Source organism: Clinocottus analis, unplaced genomic scaffold (assembly GCF_023055335.1).
Source record: "Clinocottus analis isolate CAN_PGR_092001 unplaced genomic scaffold, fCliAna1.0.p SCAF_34, whole genome shotgun sequence".
Classification (NCBI taxonomy): domain Eukaryota; kingdom Metazoa; phylum Chordata; class Actinopteri; order Perciformes; family Cottidae; genus Clinocottus; species Clinocottus analis.
Window position 1 is genome coordinate 1,003,358 of NW_027176087.1, and position 23,122 is coordinate 1,026,479.

Genomic DNA, 23,122 nt, shown 5'->3' on the forward strand with positions numbered 1-23,122 from the left:
ATGATGATAATGACATTTGCATTGTAAATGTGCCTCTTCAGCAAACAACAACAGCACAGATCATGTGGATAATTGGTATAGTTTTACTAATATGATGGTGTGATTTATCCTGCTGGGGTAAATAGACTGCACAACACATATTGCTTATTGGTGGACTTTATAATGCAATTCCTGACATCCATTTAGAAGCTGTAATGACACAGGAGACGTATAGAATACCATGCTTCCCTCACGCCTTTACTATTCAATCCAGTCCGTCTGAGACACACAGACTTTCCACCAACTCCAATGTAGAGATAAGACACACATAACGAGCTGAACTCGTTCAGTACGCAGAGCGTCTCAGTTTGAAGCGCAGGGACACTGAGCAACATTCTGGATTCAACACCATGTATTCTCCGCTCAGCTTCTGCCAATCGGCTTGTAGCGCCGTCACTGCGAGTTCAACACTCAACAAAGCCACAACTGTTTCCTGTCTTGGCTCCTGTCTCTACATCTTCCACTGCAAACTAAACACACATCTTTTTCGTCTACACCTTAAATAAGGAAGCACAGTAGTAGCACTTTAGTAGCACTTAAATGGCACTTACTGATCGCACTTACTGAAGAAATTGTACTTTCTTTATTCTTGTAGCTCTGAGTTTGTTCTCACGGTTGGATGCTCTTATTGTGAGTCTCTTTGGATAAAAGTGTCAGCTAAATGACATGTAATGTAATGGAAAAGACAGTGAGTTGGATCTTTCAAACTGAAATGATGTTTACACTGAGTGTAGTATTCAAACACAAAGGTTCAGCATCACATTGAAAGGAAGCACTGACTTACCAAGAAATGGAGGGAAACACTTTAACAGCGTCCCAATTCTTTACAAAAGAAGCTCAACAAGCTAAAATGATGCAAGGAAACAGGTGTATTGCTTTTCTTAATCATGTTAATTTAACAGTCTCAATACCATATAGCTTTTTTCAAAGTACCAAAATGTATGACGGCAGTTGATGAGCACCTTGGGCAACAGATGGTCACTGCTTCTAATACTGCTATTACTACTGCTACTACTACAACCTTCCTGCCAGTGGTCAGGATGGCGGTGTTTAGCAAGCTAGCTCATTTAGCAAGCAGGCTCATGTTTAGCAAGCTGGCTCATTTTATTCCTCTACCCAAACTCCCGTCTGCTAAGGAGATGGCTGAACTCATCTCCCTGCACATCTTCCGGCTGCATGGGATCTGGGTCGATGTGGTCTCTGACCCAGGTCCTCAGTTCGCTTCTATCTTCTTAAGGGAATTCTGCTGCTAGGGGCCACCATCAATCTGTCCTCTGGTTTCCTCCCTCAATCTATTGGTTGGACGGAGAGACAGAACCGGGAGATGGAAAAAGATGTGGTCGTCCACACAGACCCGGGACCCTTGTGGCTATCGTCCACGAAACTGAGCCCAAGATTCATCGGACCCTTCAAGATCGAGGCTCAGTAACTCGGCTCAAGCTCCCCACAATCATGCACATCCACTCCACGTTTCACATGTCCAAGGTCAAGCCTTTGTGCCGCCTGCTCCTCCTCATCCACCACCCCCTCGCCTCATCGACAGAGGTCCTGTCTACTCGATTTATTGCCGTCTTCATTCCTGATGCTGGGGTTGAGTTCTTCAGTACCTAGTCGACTGGGAAGGATACGGTCCTCAGGAGAGACAATAGGTTCTTGCTCAGCCACACCCGCTTCATCGACAGATTTCATCAACAGCACCCAGACCAGCCTTCCTCGCGGGAACTGTTTGGACAATGAGGGTCTTTCTTCCGGTTCCGAGGAACCCTACCTCCAGTGTGTATTTTGTACACCTTTGAGTCAGATTACATTCCCAAGCAATGGAGCATCTGTGCACGGAACTAAACCCAAGTATGACTCCCTTTGCCAGGTTTACCGACCCATTGCATAGGTGGAGAATATTAAATCAGCCACAACAAAGTGCTCACACAAAGAATTCTTTACTTGCCATTTTAGTTTTGAAAGCTGCTGATTCTAAGTGTTTATCTGTAAATTTAGTTTTGCATATTTGTGCATATATATAGCTATGACTATTGATGCTGACTGGCATAAGAAGAGTTGAATCACGTAAAAATTCAATGACCCTATCATTACGCATGCAGTCGGACCGAGTGCAATACTGAGCTACAAAAGCAGGAGCCTCCCCATCATGTGTGCCAGATGAGCTGAACACCTTTTATGCTCGCTTTGATCTCCTGACAGTTGGCCGGTCCTCTGGAGGCGCCCCGACAGGCTATTGTTAGTGGTCTCTCTCCATAATGGTGGCCCTAATCCCCAAACTGCAAAGCGTGAGCATACAGTCCAAGCGGTTATAATCAGAGCCATTCATACATTGAGCTTGTGATAATGGCGGCCTGGTCAGCGATCATAGTTTGGTCATGTGATGTCGTTATAGTTGTAGCTATCTGGAGTTGAGCTGTATGCAGCTGCTGCTGACTGAGCCACAATCTGTCTTGACCAATAACAAATGTGACTTGGGGCCTCAGCCAGGACTGGCAGGTGCTGTGTTGTCTGTCCGTGTTCTTTGTTCCTGGTTGGTTGAATCTTGTGGCCATCAAGAAATTTTAGATTGAGTGGAAGCATTTGTCAGTCTCAGATGAAAGAACAGACACGATGAGTTGTATATACTGATATAATGATTGGGTCTTGCCATGGCTGCCCCATTCTCTTTAAAAGAACTGGCACCAATGCAAAAATAAAATGTTCTCACAATGACGAATTACCTTTCCTTCGTTGAAAGGTTAATCTTATCAAATGAACACAAACTCTATTTATGTGATTTATTCTCCCAAATAACCACAATACCCAAGTTCCTGTTCAGACACTGAGCGTAAGGAAGTTTATCAGAGCCCTCCAGGACAGATCAACACACCATAAGTAAAACAATTACAATCAGCTGACTATAAATAACGCAATAATATCATGCGTTACGTTATTTCATTCTGGTCACATGACATCTATTGCTTCTGTCCATCCGGGCAGAGGGATCCTCCTCTGTTCTCCCTGTGAAAGGGTTTTTTCTATCTTTATTTGGGGAGTTTTTCCTGATCTGATGTGGGGTCCCGGGCCAGGGATGCTATGTGTACAGATTGTAAAGCCCCCTGAGGCAAATGTTGTATTAGTGATTTTGGGCTCCATAAAATAAACTGAATTGAATTGAATTTAATAGAAGCATGCAGGTCTACTGTATGTTTAAGCGGGAACATAATATATTGTTTAAAATGATTTCTTTCTGATTAGTTTTTAAATTAAATATTTCTTAAAATTTGATACAAATATTTATTATTTAAAATAGAACTGGACAGTGTCAGATATGCTATATCTGACACTGAATGAATCAGTGAGGTCTGCCATTATATATAATAGTGTATGAATATACATTTTCATATCTCTAGCTTAATGTCACACATGATTAGCTCACCTTTCGATAGAAAGCTTACGACCTACGGAATCCGTCACTTGTGCCAATTCCCTTGTGAGACAAAGCCTCAGCAAGATATCCACCACATTGCATTTTTTCTCAGCCAAAAAACTGAAATATGACTTACTTATGGACGATTGATACTTGCTTCGTATGTACTGGTGCATCTGCTTGAGCAGATCCCCTCTGTTGTCGAACCAGAGGCGTTCAAGGTCCAGTAAGAAAGTTAGGGCAGTTTGACTTTCAGCGGATCTAAAACTACGGTTCACGAAATGTGCACAAAAAATACTTCACTTAATCAAAGTCAAACGTTGCAGGGATAATGTTATAAAATAGTGCTATTTTATAACCAAAAAAACCCGATATGCATCATTTGAATGAGAAAATTCCTCCTGGATTTTTTCTTTTTTTCTTTTTCCTGTGTTCTATCATTAACCAATACACCAGGAACAAATATACTGCTGTACGAACCTCTTAACAGGTATGACAAGTGTTTTATGTATTATACCTTTGACATTATTCAAATATAACTCGTGGTTGTGGAGATATTCTGTATTTAATACGGGAATGCAAACCATTCACAATTTTTGAAGAAAATGGCTGGTGCTCAACTGGGCTGGTTCTTGTTCGGACCCTTCTTGGTGCAACGTGCTGCACGGCTCAGCGTACATGTCGCTGCTAGTTTTAGACTGATGCATGTGTCATGTTCAAGCCCATCAGCCACATCCCTGCATCATATGCAGTCAAATCAAATACATGAAGGTGTTTTGAATGGTGGCTAAAGCCTTGCTACAGCTGGATCATCTCTACACTGGTGTGAAGCAGTACACCGTGGTGAATGGAGCTGCACTGTGTGTTGGCATGGGACACTGTGTGTTGGCATGGGACACACTCGGTGAGGCAGTGAGTGTGTGATCAACGTGTTGATGAACGTGCATGAACGCATGCATGTTGTAGACAAGTAGTAAATGGACTGTACCCTCAAAGCTCTTTAACACCGCATCTCATCATTCACCCATTCATACACTGATGGGAGGAGCTACCATGCAAAGTGCCACCTGCCCATCAGGACGAACTAACATTCATAGGGGATCAAACCGCCGATCCTCTGATTAAAGCACGACACTGTTCTGAAACACAGTCGCCACAAAGGGTACAAAGTACAAAGGCCACAGCGCTCAACAATCCTACAAACACACACACACACGGACGCACGCACGCACGCACACACACACACACACACACACACACACACACACACACACACACACACACACACTGGGTTACAGTGAGGGAATATCCCTCGTTTGCATTGGAAAGCTGCTGTGGAGAGAAAAGCTTGTTTTTGTAGATTATGGAAATGACTGCATGGAGATGAAGTCTCTGCGTTTGTGTGTGTTTGTGTGTGTGTGTGTGTGTGTGTGTGTGTGTGTGTGTGTGTGTGTGGGTGTGTTGCTGCTGCAGACAAGCTGTGGTGTGTTGACAAAGCAGTTCCCAATGAACCAAGTCCCTGGTTACACAGCGGCTCGCTGACTGAGTGCCAGAATGTCAGCTTTCTTTGTGCGCGTGTGTTTATTTTAGCTCAGAAACAGTGTGTGTCTGCACATGTGAACAAATACATATGTTTCTGGTGGCTTGCATATGTATCTCCGCCTGTTTGTATGAGTGTGTACATTGTGTGAGTGTAGTGTTAAGATAATAAAAACAGCAGATCAAGGCAATGTAGAATGTCAAAACGAAGCAATACAGTTATCTGTGTGTGTGTGTGTGTGTGTGTGTGTGTGTGTGTGTGTGTGTGTGTGTAGGAGGGTGGGGGCGCGGGGTGTATAGCATGGATTATGTATAAAGGAGAATGCAAATCATGCAATTACAAGCCCCAAAGCCAAGTATTAGAATTAATGCCTGCAGCAGATGTGATGGAAATTAAGTCAATTTCTGATGTAGAATTAGCATATTGTACTGTAGGACAACCCCCAACACTCACACACACACACACACACACACACACACACACACACACACACACACACACACACACACACACAGAGTGTATACTGTCCCTTCATCACCTTCATCACATTCTAAAGTGATGTATTCACAGATTATAGGCCTTTGCTTTTCAACTGTCTGTGTAGGCGTGTAGGTGTGTGTGTGTGTGTGTGTGTGTGTGTGTGTGTGTGTGTGTGTGTGTGTTATCTAGTGTTACTAAAGCGCTCTCTGGATGGACCCATGCCAGCAGCCCCAAAAGGTTACACGGTTTCTAAACCGCGCGGCTGACGTGAGGAGCCAGCTGTAGTGTGCAGTTCATCCTGAAGGGGGCAGTAAAGGAAAAGCAAAGTGTGCTTTATAATGGACAGGTCTATCCTTTGGGAAACCTCTCCGTGGGCCTTGAGAACAAATACATGGTTGGGATTCATGCTGGATCCTTTCTAGTCGGAAATTCACATATTTTGTTGGACATTAATGGGAAAAAAAACACACAATGAGGACACACTTTCTTTTCCTCAAGCACTTTCCTGTTTAGTTGTTATTTGATCAGAAAACAAATCAAGCTTCCTTGTTTATGTGGGAGAGAAAGTTGACTCCACAAACACTAATCAAATTCAGTATTTCATTAGCAAATCATTCAGATGTGTGTCTGTGAATGTGCAGCTGTGCTACCTGGAGGCGTGTGTGTCGGCTCGTTATTTTACAAGTTGTTCTGTTCCATCTGTGGCCAGTTGTTAGAATCGTCTCGTGTCACCGCTTCCTATTTTAGATTTTGTACAAACAGATTGTCATGAACTTTAAACACTTTCCATCAATTGTTTGCAGAGGTTTGGGTCATAATAATAATTCAGCTGTATACGCTAATGTCGAGGACAACTCTATGAAAGCGCCAGTGCCTGGCGCATTGGCGCTATGTCACGCCCGCGACCGTAAAATCCACCCACAAGTCTCAGATTGTAGGTTCTAACTTCGAGCTTCTTCTTCTCTTCTTGGGTTTTAATGCAGTTGGACTCCACTACACCACTGACCAATCACAGCGCATGTTGATGGTCACGCGGGCCCTTTGACCAATCACTAGAAGGCCAGAGCAAGACTCACCGGAGGCCTGAAGGCAGAGCAACAGAGGAACACAGCAGCTGTGCAATGAGAACATTAGCTAATAGGGAAAATAACTCAAATATATTGAGTGTATTTGTGGAAAACAAGTAAATTATAAAATAGCTATAACTTTGTGATTGTGTTGAGGCCACTAGAGAAGGTTTAGCAGGCCCTGGCGACCCGCCGCTGTGTGTATATTAAGGGTATATCAAAGGTATATTAAGGGTATATCAAAGGTATATTAAAGGTGTATTAAAGGTGTATTAAAGGTATAAAAAAGGTATGTATATTTATATATACACTTGCCACTTTACCATTACACTTACATTTCACCTTAGGAAACCGTGAGCGAAAATACTCCCACGCCCATTTTAAGTCTCAGCATGCCCCATTAGACAATCTTTTGGCATAACATTTTTATGCCAAAATTTTCATTTTTGAACCAAACAACACAGTGTTTTGACTGAAACTCCTTCCTAACAGGACAAGACTTTGTTTTATTGTGATTTTTGTTGCAGATTCTGATTCTTTAGGTCCTAATCTTTCTGGTTTTATTCCCTGGTTCCCCCACACGGTGTGTCGGCTATCAGGAAGTCCTGCTGGAGGATCTGCAGCAATTCTTTCTGCTCAACTCCTCTCATCGGCCTTTGATTCATCTATTTTTATTCTCTTGCTGCCTCTCATCCTCTCTCGCCATCTCTCTCTCTGTCACACACACACACACACACACACACACACACATACACACACACACACACACACACACACACACACACACACAAACTGGGTTTTGGATGAGTTTAAAGCAGTGGCCATGATGCTTTTGAGCAAGGCTGGTGAAAGCGTATCTCCATGTTGCCTTGGAAACGTTAGAAAATGTCCTTGGAGAACCTATAATGCATGCCTGTGTGTGTGTGTGTGTGTGTGTGTGTGTGTGTGTGTGTGTGTGTGTGTGTGTGTGTGTGTGTACAGTAGGTTTACTCGTTACATAATAATGCTCATCCATGAAACAGCAGTATGATGGTCTGTGATGAAGCACGGTGATGTCATCGCCTGTGAACAGTCCCACCGTGTGTGTTGTGTATGCTACAGTACACAGTATGTTCTATACGTCTGGTTTATCGTGCAGTCAGACCGTGCGGCGCGTGGATCCCAGCAGGAAGTTGAGCAGCAGCCTCTGCTGGTGGTGGACAGAACAATGAGAGGCGTGAGGCCGGCTGCACGGCGTGGGATGAACATTCCCATGAACACGTCAACGTGCTGCAAAGAAACAGCGTGGCTGCAGGCCTCAACGGGAGAAGATCCCGCCCAGAGTTTTACCATAGCAAGCAAAACATGTTGATTCTTTTCAAAATAGACTTCACAAGAAACAACTTGATTAGGTTAAAGGCAACGACACGACCGAGGAAAGGTTTAGGAATGACGTGTTTGGTAGAAGTGGAAGCGTTAGGGGCCGATCACACCAGCTTTGAAACGCGCAGCTGCTTCAAAAACGCCTTGAGGAGGAAAGAGTCCCAAAGAAAACAAAGTTTTTGGGTTTACGATATAACAGACATTAAAAAAAGGAACGAGTACCGTGAATACCACCATCTATTCCGCCAATTGTGTCTGGATGACGAGAGCTTTCAGTTGTACTTTCTGCTGAGCAGCAGTCAGCTGGAGCGTCTCTGAGCAGCAGAGTCCTGTTTCCATCTAGAACTTAAAGCTCTTATTTAAATACCGCTAACATTAGCGCCTCGTCGGGGGTCGCCATTTTCTTCTGAATTTCCCGTTGTTCACACCACACGAAGACGTTGAAAAGTTGAGAATATTTTAACTTTGAAGCGCACCAAAAAAAACAATAGAAAAACGTGACGCGCAGCGTTTAAAAGGTGCATGAAAGGCCGAACCAGAGGAAAACCACGGTGAGAGTCGGGTCTGGTGTGATCGGCCCCTGAGGGTTATGGAAGTGGGGCCACGGAAGTACAGAAGTTACCTGACTGGTAAATAAAGCTCATAAAGGTGTTGGAGATGAACGATGTGCTCATTGGATCAGTGAGTCAAGGTCACAACACGACCTTCAGGGCGCCGTGAAACCCAACAACCGGACTCAACGGAAAACAAACCAGAAGTCAATCAACGTCTCTGTGATTCAGACCAGCCGAGATCATTGTGATGGCTTTTGAAAGCGCTCGTATTCCTCTACATATGGTTATGTGATGGAGGGAGCTGCATCCACCTGGAGGCAGATCCACTTTGCTCAGAGAAAGCAGCACCAGGTTTCCTGAAGTGGCTGATGAAACCACATGATCCGTTTCAACTGGTCTAACTGGTCTAGCTCAATGTTTGTGCTTTCACATCAGAGCTCTTTTGGATGTGGTAGGGGCGTGGCTTCACACTTTGGCATTCTTTCTATTAAATGTGATGTTTGAGTACTGTAGTTTTTGTGGGAACATCTCACAAAACTGGACAATTTGGACAAATAGAGACGTTAAGTTGGCAGTAATTCCAACGCTTCTGAATGAAAGTTTATACCGCGAACAAAACGCAGTGTGTGTGTGTGTGTGTGTGTGTGTGTGCGTGTGTGTGTGTGTGTGTGTGTGTGTGTGTGTGTTTGACAACGTTCCACTGCTAACTGTAACAGACAGAGACACGCCCACTGAGACCTGAGGGGAAACCTCTGATGAACCTCTGATGAAAGAGCTGCTTTTCTTCTCTCAAGAACACAAAGAAGAATAACAATGAATTAAAAATCAGTTTGATGACAATAAAGAATGTCAAACTGTGACTTTAGTGACATGAAATACACCCAGAGTGACAGAGCGATGCTCCCAGCAGGGCCGTGTGACTGGAGGAGGAATCAGTGCTCAGATGGAGAACATGGGAGAAAAACCTCAAACACCCCTCAGTGAAATACCACGGAACGAGACACACAACGCAGCCCGCAGAGCAAATTACACAAAATGTGTGTGTGAGTGTTCAGGCTCATCTGCATGGCGCTGGACGCAGTCAGCCAAGGTCACGTTGCACTTCATGGCGGCTCGGTGTCAGACATACCATTTAAAACGGGTGAAAACATCCTCAACCCTCATGAACCCACTGAGAGGAAAATATGATTCTTTTTTTAAAAATTTAATTCAGACTTATTGGCCTTGGCTCATTTTCTGCAAACAACATATATCAGACAAAATGTTCATGGACCGCACACCGTCAGGTCCACTGTGGAAATTGTGTACCTGAATTAAATTATGAACCATGTTTGCTGTTTCTATTGCCTCTAATTGGATGAAGAAAACATCTGTTTGATTGTGTTGAATTAAAAAACAAACAAATACAGCGGGTCCAACAGACCCACAGCACCTGCTGAGTAACACAAAAGTGAACACCTTACGAGGGTTAATACAAAGGGTTTCCATCATCGCACACGTTGTCAAACTGAAGATATGACATCATTGGAGACAAAGAGTGAAGCAGGAAGAATGATCATAGTGACCTCATAGTGATCATCACCTCATCAACTTCTTCATAAGTTGTGTGTGTATATAGATATATATATATATATATATATATATATATATATATATATATATATATATATATATATATATATATATATATATATATATATATATATATATATATATATATGTATATATAGATGTGATTGGTTGTTCCTGCTCACACTAAACACCTTTAGTTAAGGTTTTATGAAAAGTTTGACTTCAGATTTCCTTCAAATGAAATCAGTTGAACAAAACACCAGAAACATGTCGACTTGGGTTCTTAAGGTTCTCTCCTGATCTTGATCTCGTACTTAAAGAATCCCTTACCTTAGCTAAGGAAAACAACCTCTCTATCTGAACCGCAACAAGCTCATGGCGTCAATGAGGGAATGAAACGCATCGTGAGAAGAGTGTGAGAACCCGAGGCGTCCTCGAAGGGTTTTACAATCTAAAATTTGGATTTGGAGTCTATCTCTGAATGACGTGTGTTTAAAGTGCTAAACGACAATAAGACATGCGTGCAGGTGGATGAGGGTCAGGAAGGTGCTAATGAACCCTTTCTTTAAATGAGTGTGTCTCCTTCTGCAATGCCGCCTTACAGAACATGCAGACCAGGATCATGTCGTCCCCTCTGCACCGCTACGCACTTCTTCTTGTGGTAACACAATGTGTGAGCGGAGGAGAGGTCAAGCCAATTATAATATCGTCCATGAGACAGACATTCACATTCATAATCATGTTTTCCCAACTGAACAAGTTATATATATATATATAAATATATATATATATATATATATATATATATATATATATATATATATATATATATATATATATATATATATATATATATATATATAAAGTAACAATGAGAAAGAACATGTTTTTGTCAAGCTTTTTCAGCGATCGTTTCCAGTGTGAAGTGGTTTCAGAGCAGTGGGGCTACAGCCTGTGACCAGGTTGTTAAACAGGAAGTGCTACGGGAAACAACCATACAAAGCATGTCTCTGTGGACAATGTTGTGTGAATCTGAAATTTTAAAGACTTTAACTTTTAACCTGAGACTTGAAGGATAATTTGGAGTCAAAAAGTTCCTCAAAAGCGTCCGGCTCGACACTATCACTGTTTCTTTTGGTGAAAAAAACCACACACACGGTTTTGGACACATTTAGTTGTGAATTACAGTTTCTTCTGCATACATTTGAACATACAGTACATGCTAAACTATCAGTGGGACAAAGACAGATCCTTGTGGGACACCTCTGGACAAATGGAGGGCAGTTGTTTGAAAAATCTGTACTTGTACACACTGGGATCTATTTAGTAAAGATGATTCAATCCACTTAAGTGTACCTGAAGATAAATAATAGCTGGGTAACTTTGAAAGAAGAATATTATGAGTAACAGCATCAAACACCTTGATAAGTGTGTAACTCTTTTTAAACATGCGATGATTCATCAGGACTGTTCACTGTCCCAAGGACCAGAGATGCACGATGTCACACAGGCAACTTAAACACACCTTTCATTACCAGCAAGAACTACAAATCACTGAAATGCTATTCATGTAATGCTGCTTGAGTGTGATGATTGTAGATAGTATGAAGGGGTATACATGTGCTGGTGTCTCTGCAGGAGGTAACTGTGCATCCTCTGCTGGGCATCAGGCGCAGCACATAGTGCAGTGACGCTCACCTTTGCAGAAGGAGAGGGCTGAACGACATGAGGGAGCTACCAGAGCTCCAGTCTGAACGCAATGTGGAAAACATGATGACAACGTGACATTTCTGTTTGTTTCATGACTTCCTTTGAGGAAGGTCTCATCCCTCCACACAGCAGTGATGCGATGTCTGCAGCTGTGATGCATCTCTCCGGTGGAGCAGAAGCTGCTGTGGACGTTTAACCCGTTGAAAACCTGGAACCAATGTTGGCTCCAGACCTCCTTCTCCCTGTTTGAGTCGTCTTAGGAACCACAAATCAATTCCAATACTTGTGTTTATTGTCTGTATTTGTTGAGAAAGTCTTGTGAAAAAATGTATATGTGCAAAAAAAATCTCTTTAAAAATATATTTTAATCATAACTATGAGCATCCAGCATGATATAAGCCAGATTCCCCAGAAAAGCTTCCTGGAGCGTCAATAAGACCTTTATGGAAAGATTAGGACCTAAAGAATCAGAACCTGCAACAACAATATCACAATAAAACAAAGTCTTGTCCTGTTAGGAAGGAGTTTCAGTCAAAACACTGTGTCTTTTGTTCAAAAATGGAAAAAAAAATTACGTATTTTATGCCAAAAGATTGTCTGAATGGGGCATGCGGATTAGGACGAGGATGTCCGCGCACGGTTTCCAGAAGGTTAAGTTGCCTGCATGTCATCATCCTTTCTGTTGCGTTTGTTTTTCATCAATGAACCAACTTTTCCAGGTCAGACAATTTTGGGGCATTACTTTCTAATATTTGAATGGAATGGACAGCAGGAATACAAGCAGTCCGTCTGTCTGTGGACCCGCGCTGTGCTTCAGCACCGCGGACAGCGCCACACAACACACGACACACAACAAACAACACACAACACACAGCCGGTGGCCTCGCGGCGCCTCGTGCGCCAAGTCAAGAAGACAAATTGTTTAATTTGGTGTCGCAGCTCTTTTGTCTGGATTTTTTTTCTAAATGGAAGAGAATATCACAAACGAGGATATGGATCAGTGAGCAAACAGGAAATACAAATGATGCAACCAGAAACACAGAACAGCTGACTGATAAGATCCGACCATCTAAATTCTTAGTTGGGAACATCCCTAAATATGACATTTTGAAATGACTTATCCCAGAGTCGGTAAATGAAATATGAACGCTCCAATACGGAGAACTCTCTTCTCTCTGCGAAGGCAGAACAAACGTGTTGAGACACTTTACTGAAAGAAGGTCGAGAGGATTTGGGTTGAAACTCTTCAGCACTGTGTGTTTAACACACGTCTACATTGAGTCAAATCCCATTTGAAAAGACAACAGGGTTCATGAAGTCGTCTTCACTCCACGTGCATGCTGTCTTTCCTCCATCTGGATCCTTCTGCTCTCTTAGCTCCTTCTGGTGGACCTGAAGCTGCTCAGCGCGTCACCAGCGTCCGGCCGCTGAGGAATATTCTCCAGAATAGCTGCTAGACATCTGAATTCCTCTCAGACTCCTCGGGCCCAGCGTCGGGAAAAGTGGAGATTCCCTGTGTTATGCTTTCATTGAGTTTGATAAGCAAGAAGATTGTGTTTTCATCTTCGTTCCCTCTCGCCACGTTTGGTTCACTTCCTGAATAGCAACAAAGCAACGGCCAAAGATCCAACATGTAGGCTCCAAAAATGTATTCCACTGCGTGATGGAATACTGTGCTAGTACTTTGTATTAGTAGTGGGCTGACGACGCCCACTTCCTTTATAAAGTACTGCTCCTTATATCCAGTCTATAAATAAATGAAACTATGTCCCAGCATCCTCCTGTGTCTCTGGCTGCCACATAATACTGCATATTAAAATGCACTTTATTACACGTCTCATGCACTTCCACAGCCGGGCGCTGGAGGCCGCTGTGTCAGACTCGTGTCCAGCATCCTGTTCTTTACTTTAAATGCGTTGCAAACTGTAGTCCTGCTCGTGAAATCTGTAATACTTGTACTCATGAGGTGTAACAGAATACACTTTGCTTTTAAAACACCACGAGCAGCACATCATGCTACCTGAGATCATGCTACCTGAACTGCTAACAGCTGATGGGACCTCACAAGAGTTCTCACAGCTTCTGCTGCCGCTCAGGACTCACGAGAGCAAACGCTGCCTCTGTGAGCCAAGCAAGGAACACCAGAGTGGATGACTGGCCTCCAGTGTGGACGCAGGACCAGTGTGTGTGTGTGTGTGTGTGTGTGTGTGTGTGTGTGTGTGTGTGTGTGTGCTCATCCTGGCTGGTGTTGCTATGGTCACACCTTGCCTCACATCGCAAACCATCTGTCAACGACATGACCAGGACACACACACACACACACACACACACACACACACACACACACACACACACACACACACACACACACACACCTAGCAAAACCTGTCCACATCCCGCCAGCCTTTCCATCCTCACACACTTCCTGTTTCTCTATATGCCTGAACGATCAGTTGGGAGGCCGTGTGTGTGTGTGTGTGTGTGTGTGTGTGTGTGTGTGTGTGTGTGTGTGTGTGCGTGTGTGTGTGTGTATCATTCTGTGGCTCACGGTTGACTGATAGGTCTTTCTTTTAAAGCCAGGAGCCTCAGCGAGGCGGAGACAGGTGCATCACTTCTCACGTTCTGCTTGAAACAAACTATACATCAGACGTTGTTTGCTGACACCACAAACTCTTTCTTTAAAGCATACGGACACTTGAGGAGTTTTGGGATGGGTGGAGGAGGGCGTGGGGGGATCTAAATGACATTTCCATACTGTGCACCCCATACAGAAGTTACTCATGTAATAAAGGAAGTGTTCATGCTGTGATCCCTGTGGGCCCGTAACATATTCACAGTACAGCATTGTATGCTGTGTGGATCCATTCAGGGCTGACATGTGGCCTTCATGTCACACAACACAGTGCATGTCGTCTCTTTTGGACATGCTCTATTCAGATCAGCATGTTGCATCTGTGCACTGTGGGAGGAGCCCCACCCAGAAGGAGTTCATTGACCTGTCTGCACCTCAGTGTTATTTTTTACCAACATGTTTTCCATGAAGAGCAGGATGCATGTGACACGCGCTGACCCCTTGAGGCCTCAGACTTCTGCATATGGAGTCACGGCGTCCAACAGCTGCTCGGCCCCTTGCCGTCACTTTGATGCGTGGAGCGGCTGAAGCTTGTTCCATCTTACAGTCGATGCGTCATCACTCCTGTGAAGCAGCTCTTTGACACGTCTGTACCTCTGAACAACCTCAGGGGGATCAGACGGGCATTATGGGATGCAGTACAGCGACCCGGCTGGGGGGTGGAGCCGGGCTTTACTCCCTTTTCTCGCCCAACAAATAGTGTCAATGTGGAGGCAAAGCGTCAACAGTTCTGTTCATTTGCAAAGCAATGCAGTGTGTTAATGCTTTAAGCTGTAGAGCTCTCTGGTCCTTCGGGACCCTAAAGCTCTACAGCTCATATATACACGTTATGAATACCAGACCCCAAAAAATGACTCCTCAATTGCTCCCCGGGTTTTGTATTGTATTGTTTTGTGCCTTCCCATCATGCCACAGAGTAATATTATAAGACATGTTGTCAGTCAGGCAGGAGGGTACCAATGAACACTATGAAATATACTTTCTCCTCTGTGGGGCCTTTAGAAATGAGACTGACTGGACTATCAAGCACATTTTCATCTGTGTTTTTGAGGGAAACTCATTTTCTCCCGGATGACATCACAGTCCTGATCATGTGACTCAGGTTGTGTTGTTTTGTTGAAACAACACAACCACTTAGCTCTACAGACTCTCAACCGGCACACAAACCCTCCAGGTGCTCTCTCCTGGCCGAACGTTGTGTTTGTCATACGTAAAAACAACAACAAAGAAACTTCAATGATTCCCCCTTAAAACTCATTGTGGGGACGATGACTTTACAGACAGTGGTATGAATATCATTATTAATATATTAGGGCTGGGCAAGTTTCAAAGTTGAATGAAAAATTAACTGATTAATCACATAATTCTTCTGGTATTAATTGCATTATGCGCCAAATTCAATGATGAAGTAAAAACTAGTGTATTGCAGCTTTTATGTTAAAGTAATGTTACCAGAACAATATAACATCACTCTGGAGCAACAAGTTAACATACATACATATATAGTTTATACATCTGTTTTCTTTTCTGAAAAGGGACCAGAAGAAACATTTGTATTTTATCAGGGAACAACTTGAACACTTTTTTTGGTCCATGTTCAGTAGTAAGGGTCCCTGTGAGGGACAAACCACTCCTTCTTTGGTCCATGTTCAGTAGTAAGGGTCCCTGTGAGGGACAAACCACTCCTTCTTTGGTCCATGTTCAGTAGTAAGGGTCCCTGTGAGGGACAAACCACTCCTTCTTTGGTCCATGTTCAGTAGTAAGGGTCCCTGTGAGGGACAAACCACTCCTTCTTTGGTCCATGTTCAGTAGTAAGGGTCCCTGTGAGGGACAAACCACTCCTTCTTTGGTCCATGTTCAGTCTGTTTCTCACCTTAAAGATGTTAAAGACCAGCAAATGATTCACTTTATACAAAAGAGTGCTCGACCTGTACCTGTTCAGAAAAAAAGGAAAAACATTTATAAACTGTATATGTATGCATGTTAACTTGTTGTTGCTCCAGAGTGCTGTTATATTGTTCTGATACCATTACTTTAAAATAAAAGCTGCAATACACTAGTTTTTAATTCATTATTGAATTTGCTGCATAAACCAATTAATCACGATTAATCGCAGAAAGATCATGCAAGTAATCAGTTATATATATATATATATATATATATATATATATATATATATATATATATATATATATATATATATATGTATCTATCTCTCTCTCTCTCTCTCTCTCTCTCTCTCTCTATATATATATATATATATATATATATAGAGAGAGAGAGAGAGAGAGAGAGAGAGAGAGAGAGAGAGAGAGAGAGAGAGAGAGAGAGAGAGAGAGAGAGAGAGAGCCTCCATGGCGTTACCTTTGATCATAATTGCATTGTGTAAAACCTTCATTGAGCCAAACAGGAGAACGAAGGAGACGATTGAGAGAGAGGAACAACGAGAGGGCGGGGAAAACTGTTTTGGGGAATGCTACTTTCATTCACAGTGGCACCTCCTCCTCCTGCTCATTCCCCCACACTACACACACACACACACACACACACACACACACACACACACACACACACACACACACACACACACACACACAGCCATCCATAATTGATGCTAGCTGTAGGCAGTCACTAGCAGGCTGGACTTTACAGCGCAGCTGGATGTGCACGGAGGAAGGCAGAGGCAAGATGGTAGAGCAGGTACTACTGAGAATACACTGTTTTTCCTCCATCGCTCCCTCTCCCCTGTCTCTCTCTCCCTCCCTCCCTCTCTTTTACTCTCTCTCTCCTTTCCGCTCATTGTCGATCTCCACACCCGCTCGCTCACCACACTGTTTGTGCTGTGACTGCAGAAGGCAGCATGCTCCTTTTGTGTGTTGTCTATGTGCTTATGAGTGAGTGTGTGTGTGTGTGTGTGTGTGTGTGTGTGTGTGTGTGTACAGTATGCGGTGCATGAGGGTTTGCAGGGCTGCATGCTCTGCTCATGTGTTGATGTATATCTGGTTACTTTATTCGTACCCACAAGTAGATTTGATTATTGATGTCTAGTTCAAGAGAGAAAGAGAGAGAGAGATGGAGAGAGATGGAGGATGAGAGAGGATGAGAGGGAGAGAGAGAGATGGAGGAAGAGAGAAAGAGAGAGAGAGATGGAGGATGAGAGAGAGGGAGAGAGATGGAGGATGAGAGAGAGGGAGAGAGATGGAGGATGAGAGGGAGAGAGAGAGATGGAGGGAGAGAGAGAGAGAGAGAGAGAGAGAGAGAGAGAGAGAGAGAGAGAGAGAGAGAGAGAGAGAGAGAGAAAGAGAGAGAGAGAGGTGGAGGGAGGGAGAGAGAGAGAGATGGAGGAAGAGAGAGAGAGACACAGAGATGGAAAGAGGAAGAGAGAAAGAGGGATGGACAGAGGGAGAGACAGCAATTGAGGGAGAGAGAGCGACAGATGAAGGGAAAGAGAGAGATGAGGAAGAGAGAGAGACACAGATAGAGGTAGGGAGAGAGAGAGGGAGAGAGGGAGGGAGAGAGATGGAGGGAGAGAGAGACATAGATGGGGAGAGGTAGAGAGAGGACAGAGGGAGAGAGAGAGAGAGAGAGAGAGAGAGAGAGAGAGAGAGAGAGAGGGAGAGAGAGAAAGATGGAAGGAGGGAGAGAGATGGAGGGAGAGAGAGAGGGACAGAGGGAGAGAGAGAGTGAGAGAGAGAAAAGCTGCAGCTTTGTTTCCTGCGATGTAAAACAGGCTGTTTGTTGAGCAGTTAGTGCAGGAGAGTAAGTCAACATGGAGGATTTATTATCCATTGAAACGCACTAAAAATAACCGAAAACACAGAACCGAGCCTTCCTCAACTCTGTGTTGTGTGGCTTACTTCATATATTGAGATAAGGAATATTATGCTGATGTTTATTCAATATGTTTTACCTTGAAGGATCAATGTGAAGCATCTTGGGGGATCAATTATTAGATATTGAAGAGGAAATTCAAAACTATGTTTTCAGCTCTGTCGCCCCATGACAACAGGCCCTGATAGCCAGACCCTCACAGGGCCTCGTCTTGGCTACCTGTCTGGTACCTGTCCAGGTCCTAGCCCTTTGAGGGTCTGGTACCTGTCCAGGTCCTAGCCCTGTGAGGGTCTAGTACCTGTCCAGGTCCTAGCCCTGTGAGGGTCTGGTACCTGTCCAGGTCCTAGCCCTGTGAGGGTCTGGTACCTGTCCAGGTCCTAGCCCTGTGAAGGTCTAGTACCTGTCCAGGTCCTAGCCCTGTGAGGGTCTGGTACCTGTCCAGGTTCTAGCCCTGTGAGGGTCTGGTACCTGTCCAGGTTCTAGCCCTGTGAAGGTCTAGTACCTGTCCAGGTCCTAGCCCTGTGAGGGTCTAGTACCTGTCCAGGGCTAGGCACACAATGGCAACACAACTATTATTAAGTTCAGAAAAATATTGTCATTTTGGCTAAAATAATCCGCATCACTGAGCAACCCAACTTACGTGAGCAATAAATGAATGTTGGCTTCTGGGAAGGAACAGTTCTCCTGGCTGAACGGTCGCTGGTGTTGGACCCATGCAGCTCCGCCCTGTGTGTGCGTCGTCGTTCTATATACGTCCTTGTTCATGATTAAGTGGATAACATACAAAATAAATAAGTAGGATATCTACAAGGATAAAATCAGCCGGCTCTAGATAAGGATTCAGAAGTTTAACAAATAAAGTACACTCCTTTTGGTGATTCTCTCTGGAAGGTCCTTTAGACAGTGCCCTTGCTCAACAGCAGTACCGTTGGTTACTGGAGTTATGATGAAGTGTTTCTTCATTGATTTGTTCTTCCCTTTACCTTGACCTGAACCCAATGAGCCTTTATAACAACTATGTATTTATGTCACTTCTAATAACCTCTACCTCAACCCCAAGCTCAATGGGAAGCGCTATTAGTTGTGGAAGCAGACTTTGACTCGCCACCAGCAATAAATGACGGCCAGGATGAAGACTTTTACTTGATCGACCTTGATATAATATTGTTAGTATAATATCTTGAGATGGCCCTCAAAACAACCTGACACTGACCTCTAACACATGCTACGTACGATGGTAGCCTGTAGTATGCAGTACACACTGCATACCGTGGTCATCAGTAGTATGCAGGATAAAACTGGTGATTCTATTCATTTTACAGTGCTAGGTCAGGTTTTCGTCTCCTAACAAGATTTTAAAAGGTCTGGACAAAAAAAAATAAACCAAAAATATACTAGTGTTGCATTATTGTCAAAAAACACTTTTTTTTGAGGACCAACGTTTTGTTTTGTTTTCACTTCATGAGATACTGCATGGCTTTGCTCCCCAACATCTTTCATTCATTTTAACAGCTGTGGTGAAATAAGATGATGGGAAACTGTAAATATAAAACATAACTCAACAAAATGAGCTCAAACTGTGTTTTCAGTTACAGCAACACAACGGTGGGATGATGTCCCTCCTCACATTTGAAACCACTGTTAAGAGGGGTCATGTTGTCTTCCCTCACCACTGCCTGCTGCTCTGGAGCCGCTCTGTCAGCCATGACAATTCTTAGAATTGAATTCAAAGTTAAAATAGCATACAACAATTTTTGAAAACAATTGCTTTGCTCACGGTTTGGCCGTTGAGGCTGCTGTTCCAGCACTTGGCACTGTGGGATACATTAGGCAAGGTAGACTGGTCTGACGCATACTGGACAGATCTACAGGAAGAAGTCCTAGAACCCAGGAACGAGTCAGCATCTTTGCACTTCCTGTTCCCTTGTCTGGAAGTCAGTGTGTTTGTTGAATTGCTTTTTGGTTCGCTGCCTGGAATAAGGTCACAAGCGAAAGCGATTTTAACATTCAGATATCAAATCAGTTCACACCCCTTTGGTGACTTTGGAAGCTTTAACGTGTCTCAAAAGAGTTGCTAGCTAATGAGTGGAGTGGCTCAATGAGGCTACACACGTACTGACCATGGTGTAGTTTGTTTAGTAGCCGCATAACGAGAGCTTTTTACATCTGAAGATTGCATTCACACAAAAGATCCAAAGTCCAATGGAAGAATCCCTTTGGCGAAAACCATGAGAAAACCATTGTGACGCTAAATTCCTGTTGGATACAAAAATACGTCATCTCTGCAGCTCACGAAATCAACAAAGAGAGCAAAACCTAAAAGGTGTCTGCAATGCCAAGAGGCAGTCAGTGGTTCCAGAGTTGGCAAGCTTTGAGCCAATTTTTTAATCGTTGCCCGAGAGGAACACGGTCCATATCAACCTGGGTTCCAGTCTCGGCTCCATGCAACACAGTTATTGTTGAGATGCGGGAGGACAGCAGCATCCCTTGAAATAGGTCAGACAGAGAGAGAGAGCCACGAGCGACCAGGTGATCACACTGGTTGATTTGAAATGTAAAATACTGCAGCAATGCAAATTTGCAACAGAATTTGCAGGCAGAAGACCAACTACTGGGATGCTATTGACCCAGAGCCGCGCCTGACCGTCTGTCTAAAGTGTTCTTCAGCCTAAGTAAGCTGTTTTATTGAGTTCCCTTTTAGCAAAATGCTCTGAGTGAATTTGAGTCCCCTCTGGTAAACAAGCTATGCAGAGAATATGCCTGGGGCTTTTATTGTGAAAGGAATTAAGTAGTGGACTTGGACTTTGCTGCCTTTGTCAAACAGTCTAACAAAGTTAGGTTCAGACTAAGAAGCCTTGTGTTGTTGTACACTATCGTGCTCGTTTTATATATGACGGGTTGGCAGCTTCTTACAGCAATGTAAAACTCTTGTACAACATATAAGACATTGTTTTTTCACAGAAGGTACTCGTACAATACAGAGTAATGTCCTTTACTGTGCTGTGAGGGATTATGAAGAAGGGTTCAGAGCAGATAGACCTTTGCTTCGGGTCGGTCTGATCATCTCACTGCTTCTTTCTTTCTGGCATCGGGTAAAGTGGGTCACTGACTTTCACAGAATGCTGACTGAACCGTCGCAGTGCCACAACACACGACAGTAAAGCATCTCACAGGAGTCAAGTCCACATCATATGCTTTCAGAAGTCAGATATAGAATCAATAAAATGTGAAACACAAGCTACTAATTGTATTTCGAGCAATGGTGAGAGAGTGTTGGAGTCGAGTAACACAGGGAAGCAAACCAAGTGATGACTTTTACTCCGTAGAAGAGAAATTCCTTCTCTCTCTGTGGGTTTATTCTGCATTTTAATTGTATTCCTCCAGTTGACTGTGTGTGTGTGTGTGTGTGTGTGTGTGTGTGTGTATGTGTGTGGTGTGTGTGTGTGTGTGTGTGTGTGTGTGTGTGTGTGTGTGTGTGTGTGTGTGCAGTGCTCTGCCACGTAAAGCATATTTCAGCCTTCTAAATGTGGTTCTCATTACACAGCAGAGCATTTAGCCAAGACTCACTGTCTGCATCTCTCTCTCTCTCTCTCTCTCTCTCTCTCTCTCTCTCTCTCTCTCTCTCTCTCTCTCTCTCTCTCTCTCTCTCTCTAATGGCTGAGGTATAAATATCCCACAGGAGTAACCTCTCTCACATAGACAAACTACTCTAAGTGTTTTTGGGGCACGTTGACTTTCTTTCCATCGATGTCTTCACTATTTTTCTGTGAATCACATCTGCAGCGGCTGAAGACACATTTCTAAACTGCATCAATCTCTTTTGTTTGTTTGTTTTGAGCTGAACTCATAAAATCATTGCTGAGTTGTTTTACATCCTCTTACTACAAATCCTTTATGGGGTTTCAATCCCCAATTCTTTACGTTGGTAAGTTCCTTCCTTCCATTGCATGCTCGATCCCAACTCGTCAAATACCGGTCAGTCCCTCTGAACCAGACAAGGCGCTCCAGGTCCCCCTTGGGGTCCTGCTGTCTACAGGCATGGTCTCTAGTCTTTAGGTGGGCCTTAAGCAACAGACGTGACGTTTGGTTAAGTGAAGGAAGGATAGTGGTTTGGGTTCACAAAGACTATTTCATTTGTAAAAAACTAAGTGATGTAACAAACCTAAGGAGAAATAGTAAAGTGACTTCACATCTTTTGTGTTCTCCTGAGTTTAACTTGATAACATCTTCCCAGCCGCCCAAAGCGGCCTTCAAACCATGTCAGTTGCTCTTGTTGTGGCAACATGACGAGACGAGACGTTGATTTGGAGTTGCAACCCAGCGGGAAGTGTTTTGCTGACCTCAACAGGTGCATGCAACAAGACCGCAGTTTAAACTTCCAGCAGGAGCTTTACAGAGCAGGTCAGCCCTCCCAGATCCCGTTCCATCGATCACGCCAAACGGACGAAGCACAAGGAAAACCCATCCGTCTCTCCACATATGTTCTTTTAGTGTGACCTACAGTCAGGGTCAAAATAACCTTTGACAGAAAACACAATTGATGTACAAAAATGTGTTTACTCAACCCAAGTTTCATGACATAGTGTCATTGACAACTTTATAATTTCTAGGAACTATTTGTTATAAAATCAGATGTGTTCAACTTAACAAGTTACATATTACGTTTTTCGTGTGATTCCAAGTGTAATGTTTCCAAGCTATGCTATATGATGATTTCCTCCAACACTCTGAGGGTCTGAGAATGATGTGGATGAGTTCACATCAGTTAGTAGAACGTGTTCAGACACTGTAGCCTCGCTGCGTTGTGTCAGACGCAGAGGGTCACTGACCAAACGTCGAGGTTCAACAAGCTGGGAGTGAGGACGGGTTGTTCCTTCAGCTCAGGCACTTTGTTAAGAGAGAAACTCCACAACACATCTGATTTAC

General features: G+C 43.6%; 1 protein-coding gene across 11 annotated transcripts in view; it reads left to right on the forward strand.

Moving 5' to 3' along the window:
* Positions 1-23,122, forward strand: part of rbfox1 (RNA binding fox-1 homolog 1) — a 112,685-nt gene that overhangs the window by 37,283 nt on the left and 52,280 nt on the right. The window contains exon 1 of one of the 11 annotated variants that reach the window (XM_068596082.1): positions 17,013-17,065. The exons of the other annotated variants lie outside the window; for them this stretch is intronic. Coding sequence (XP_068452183.1) covers positions 17,027-17,065 — 39 coding nt within the window. The 5' untranslated portion in view covers positions 17,013-17,026. Of the gene's footprint in view, positions 1-17,012; positions 17,066-23,122 lie in introns of those variants that run through there. 11 annotated transcript variants of the gene reach the window in all.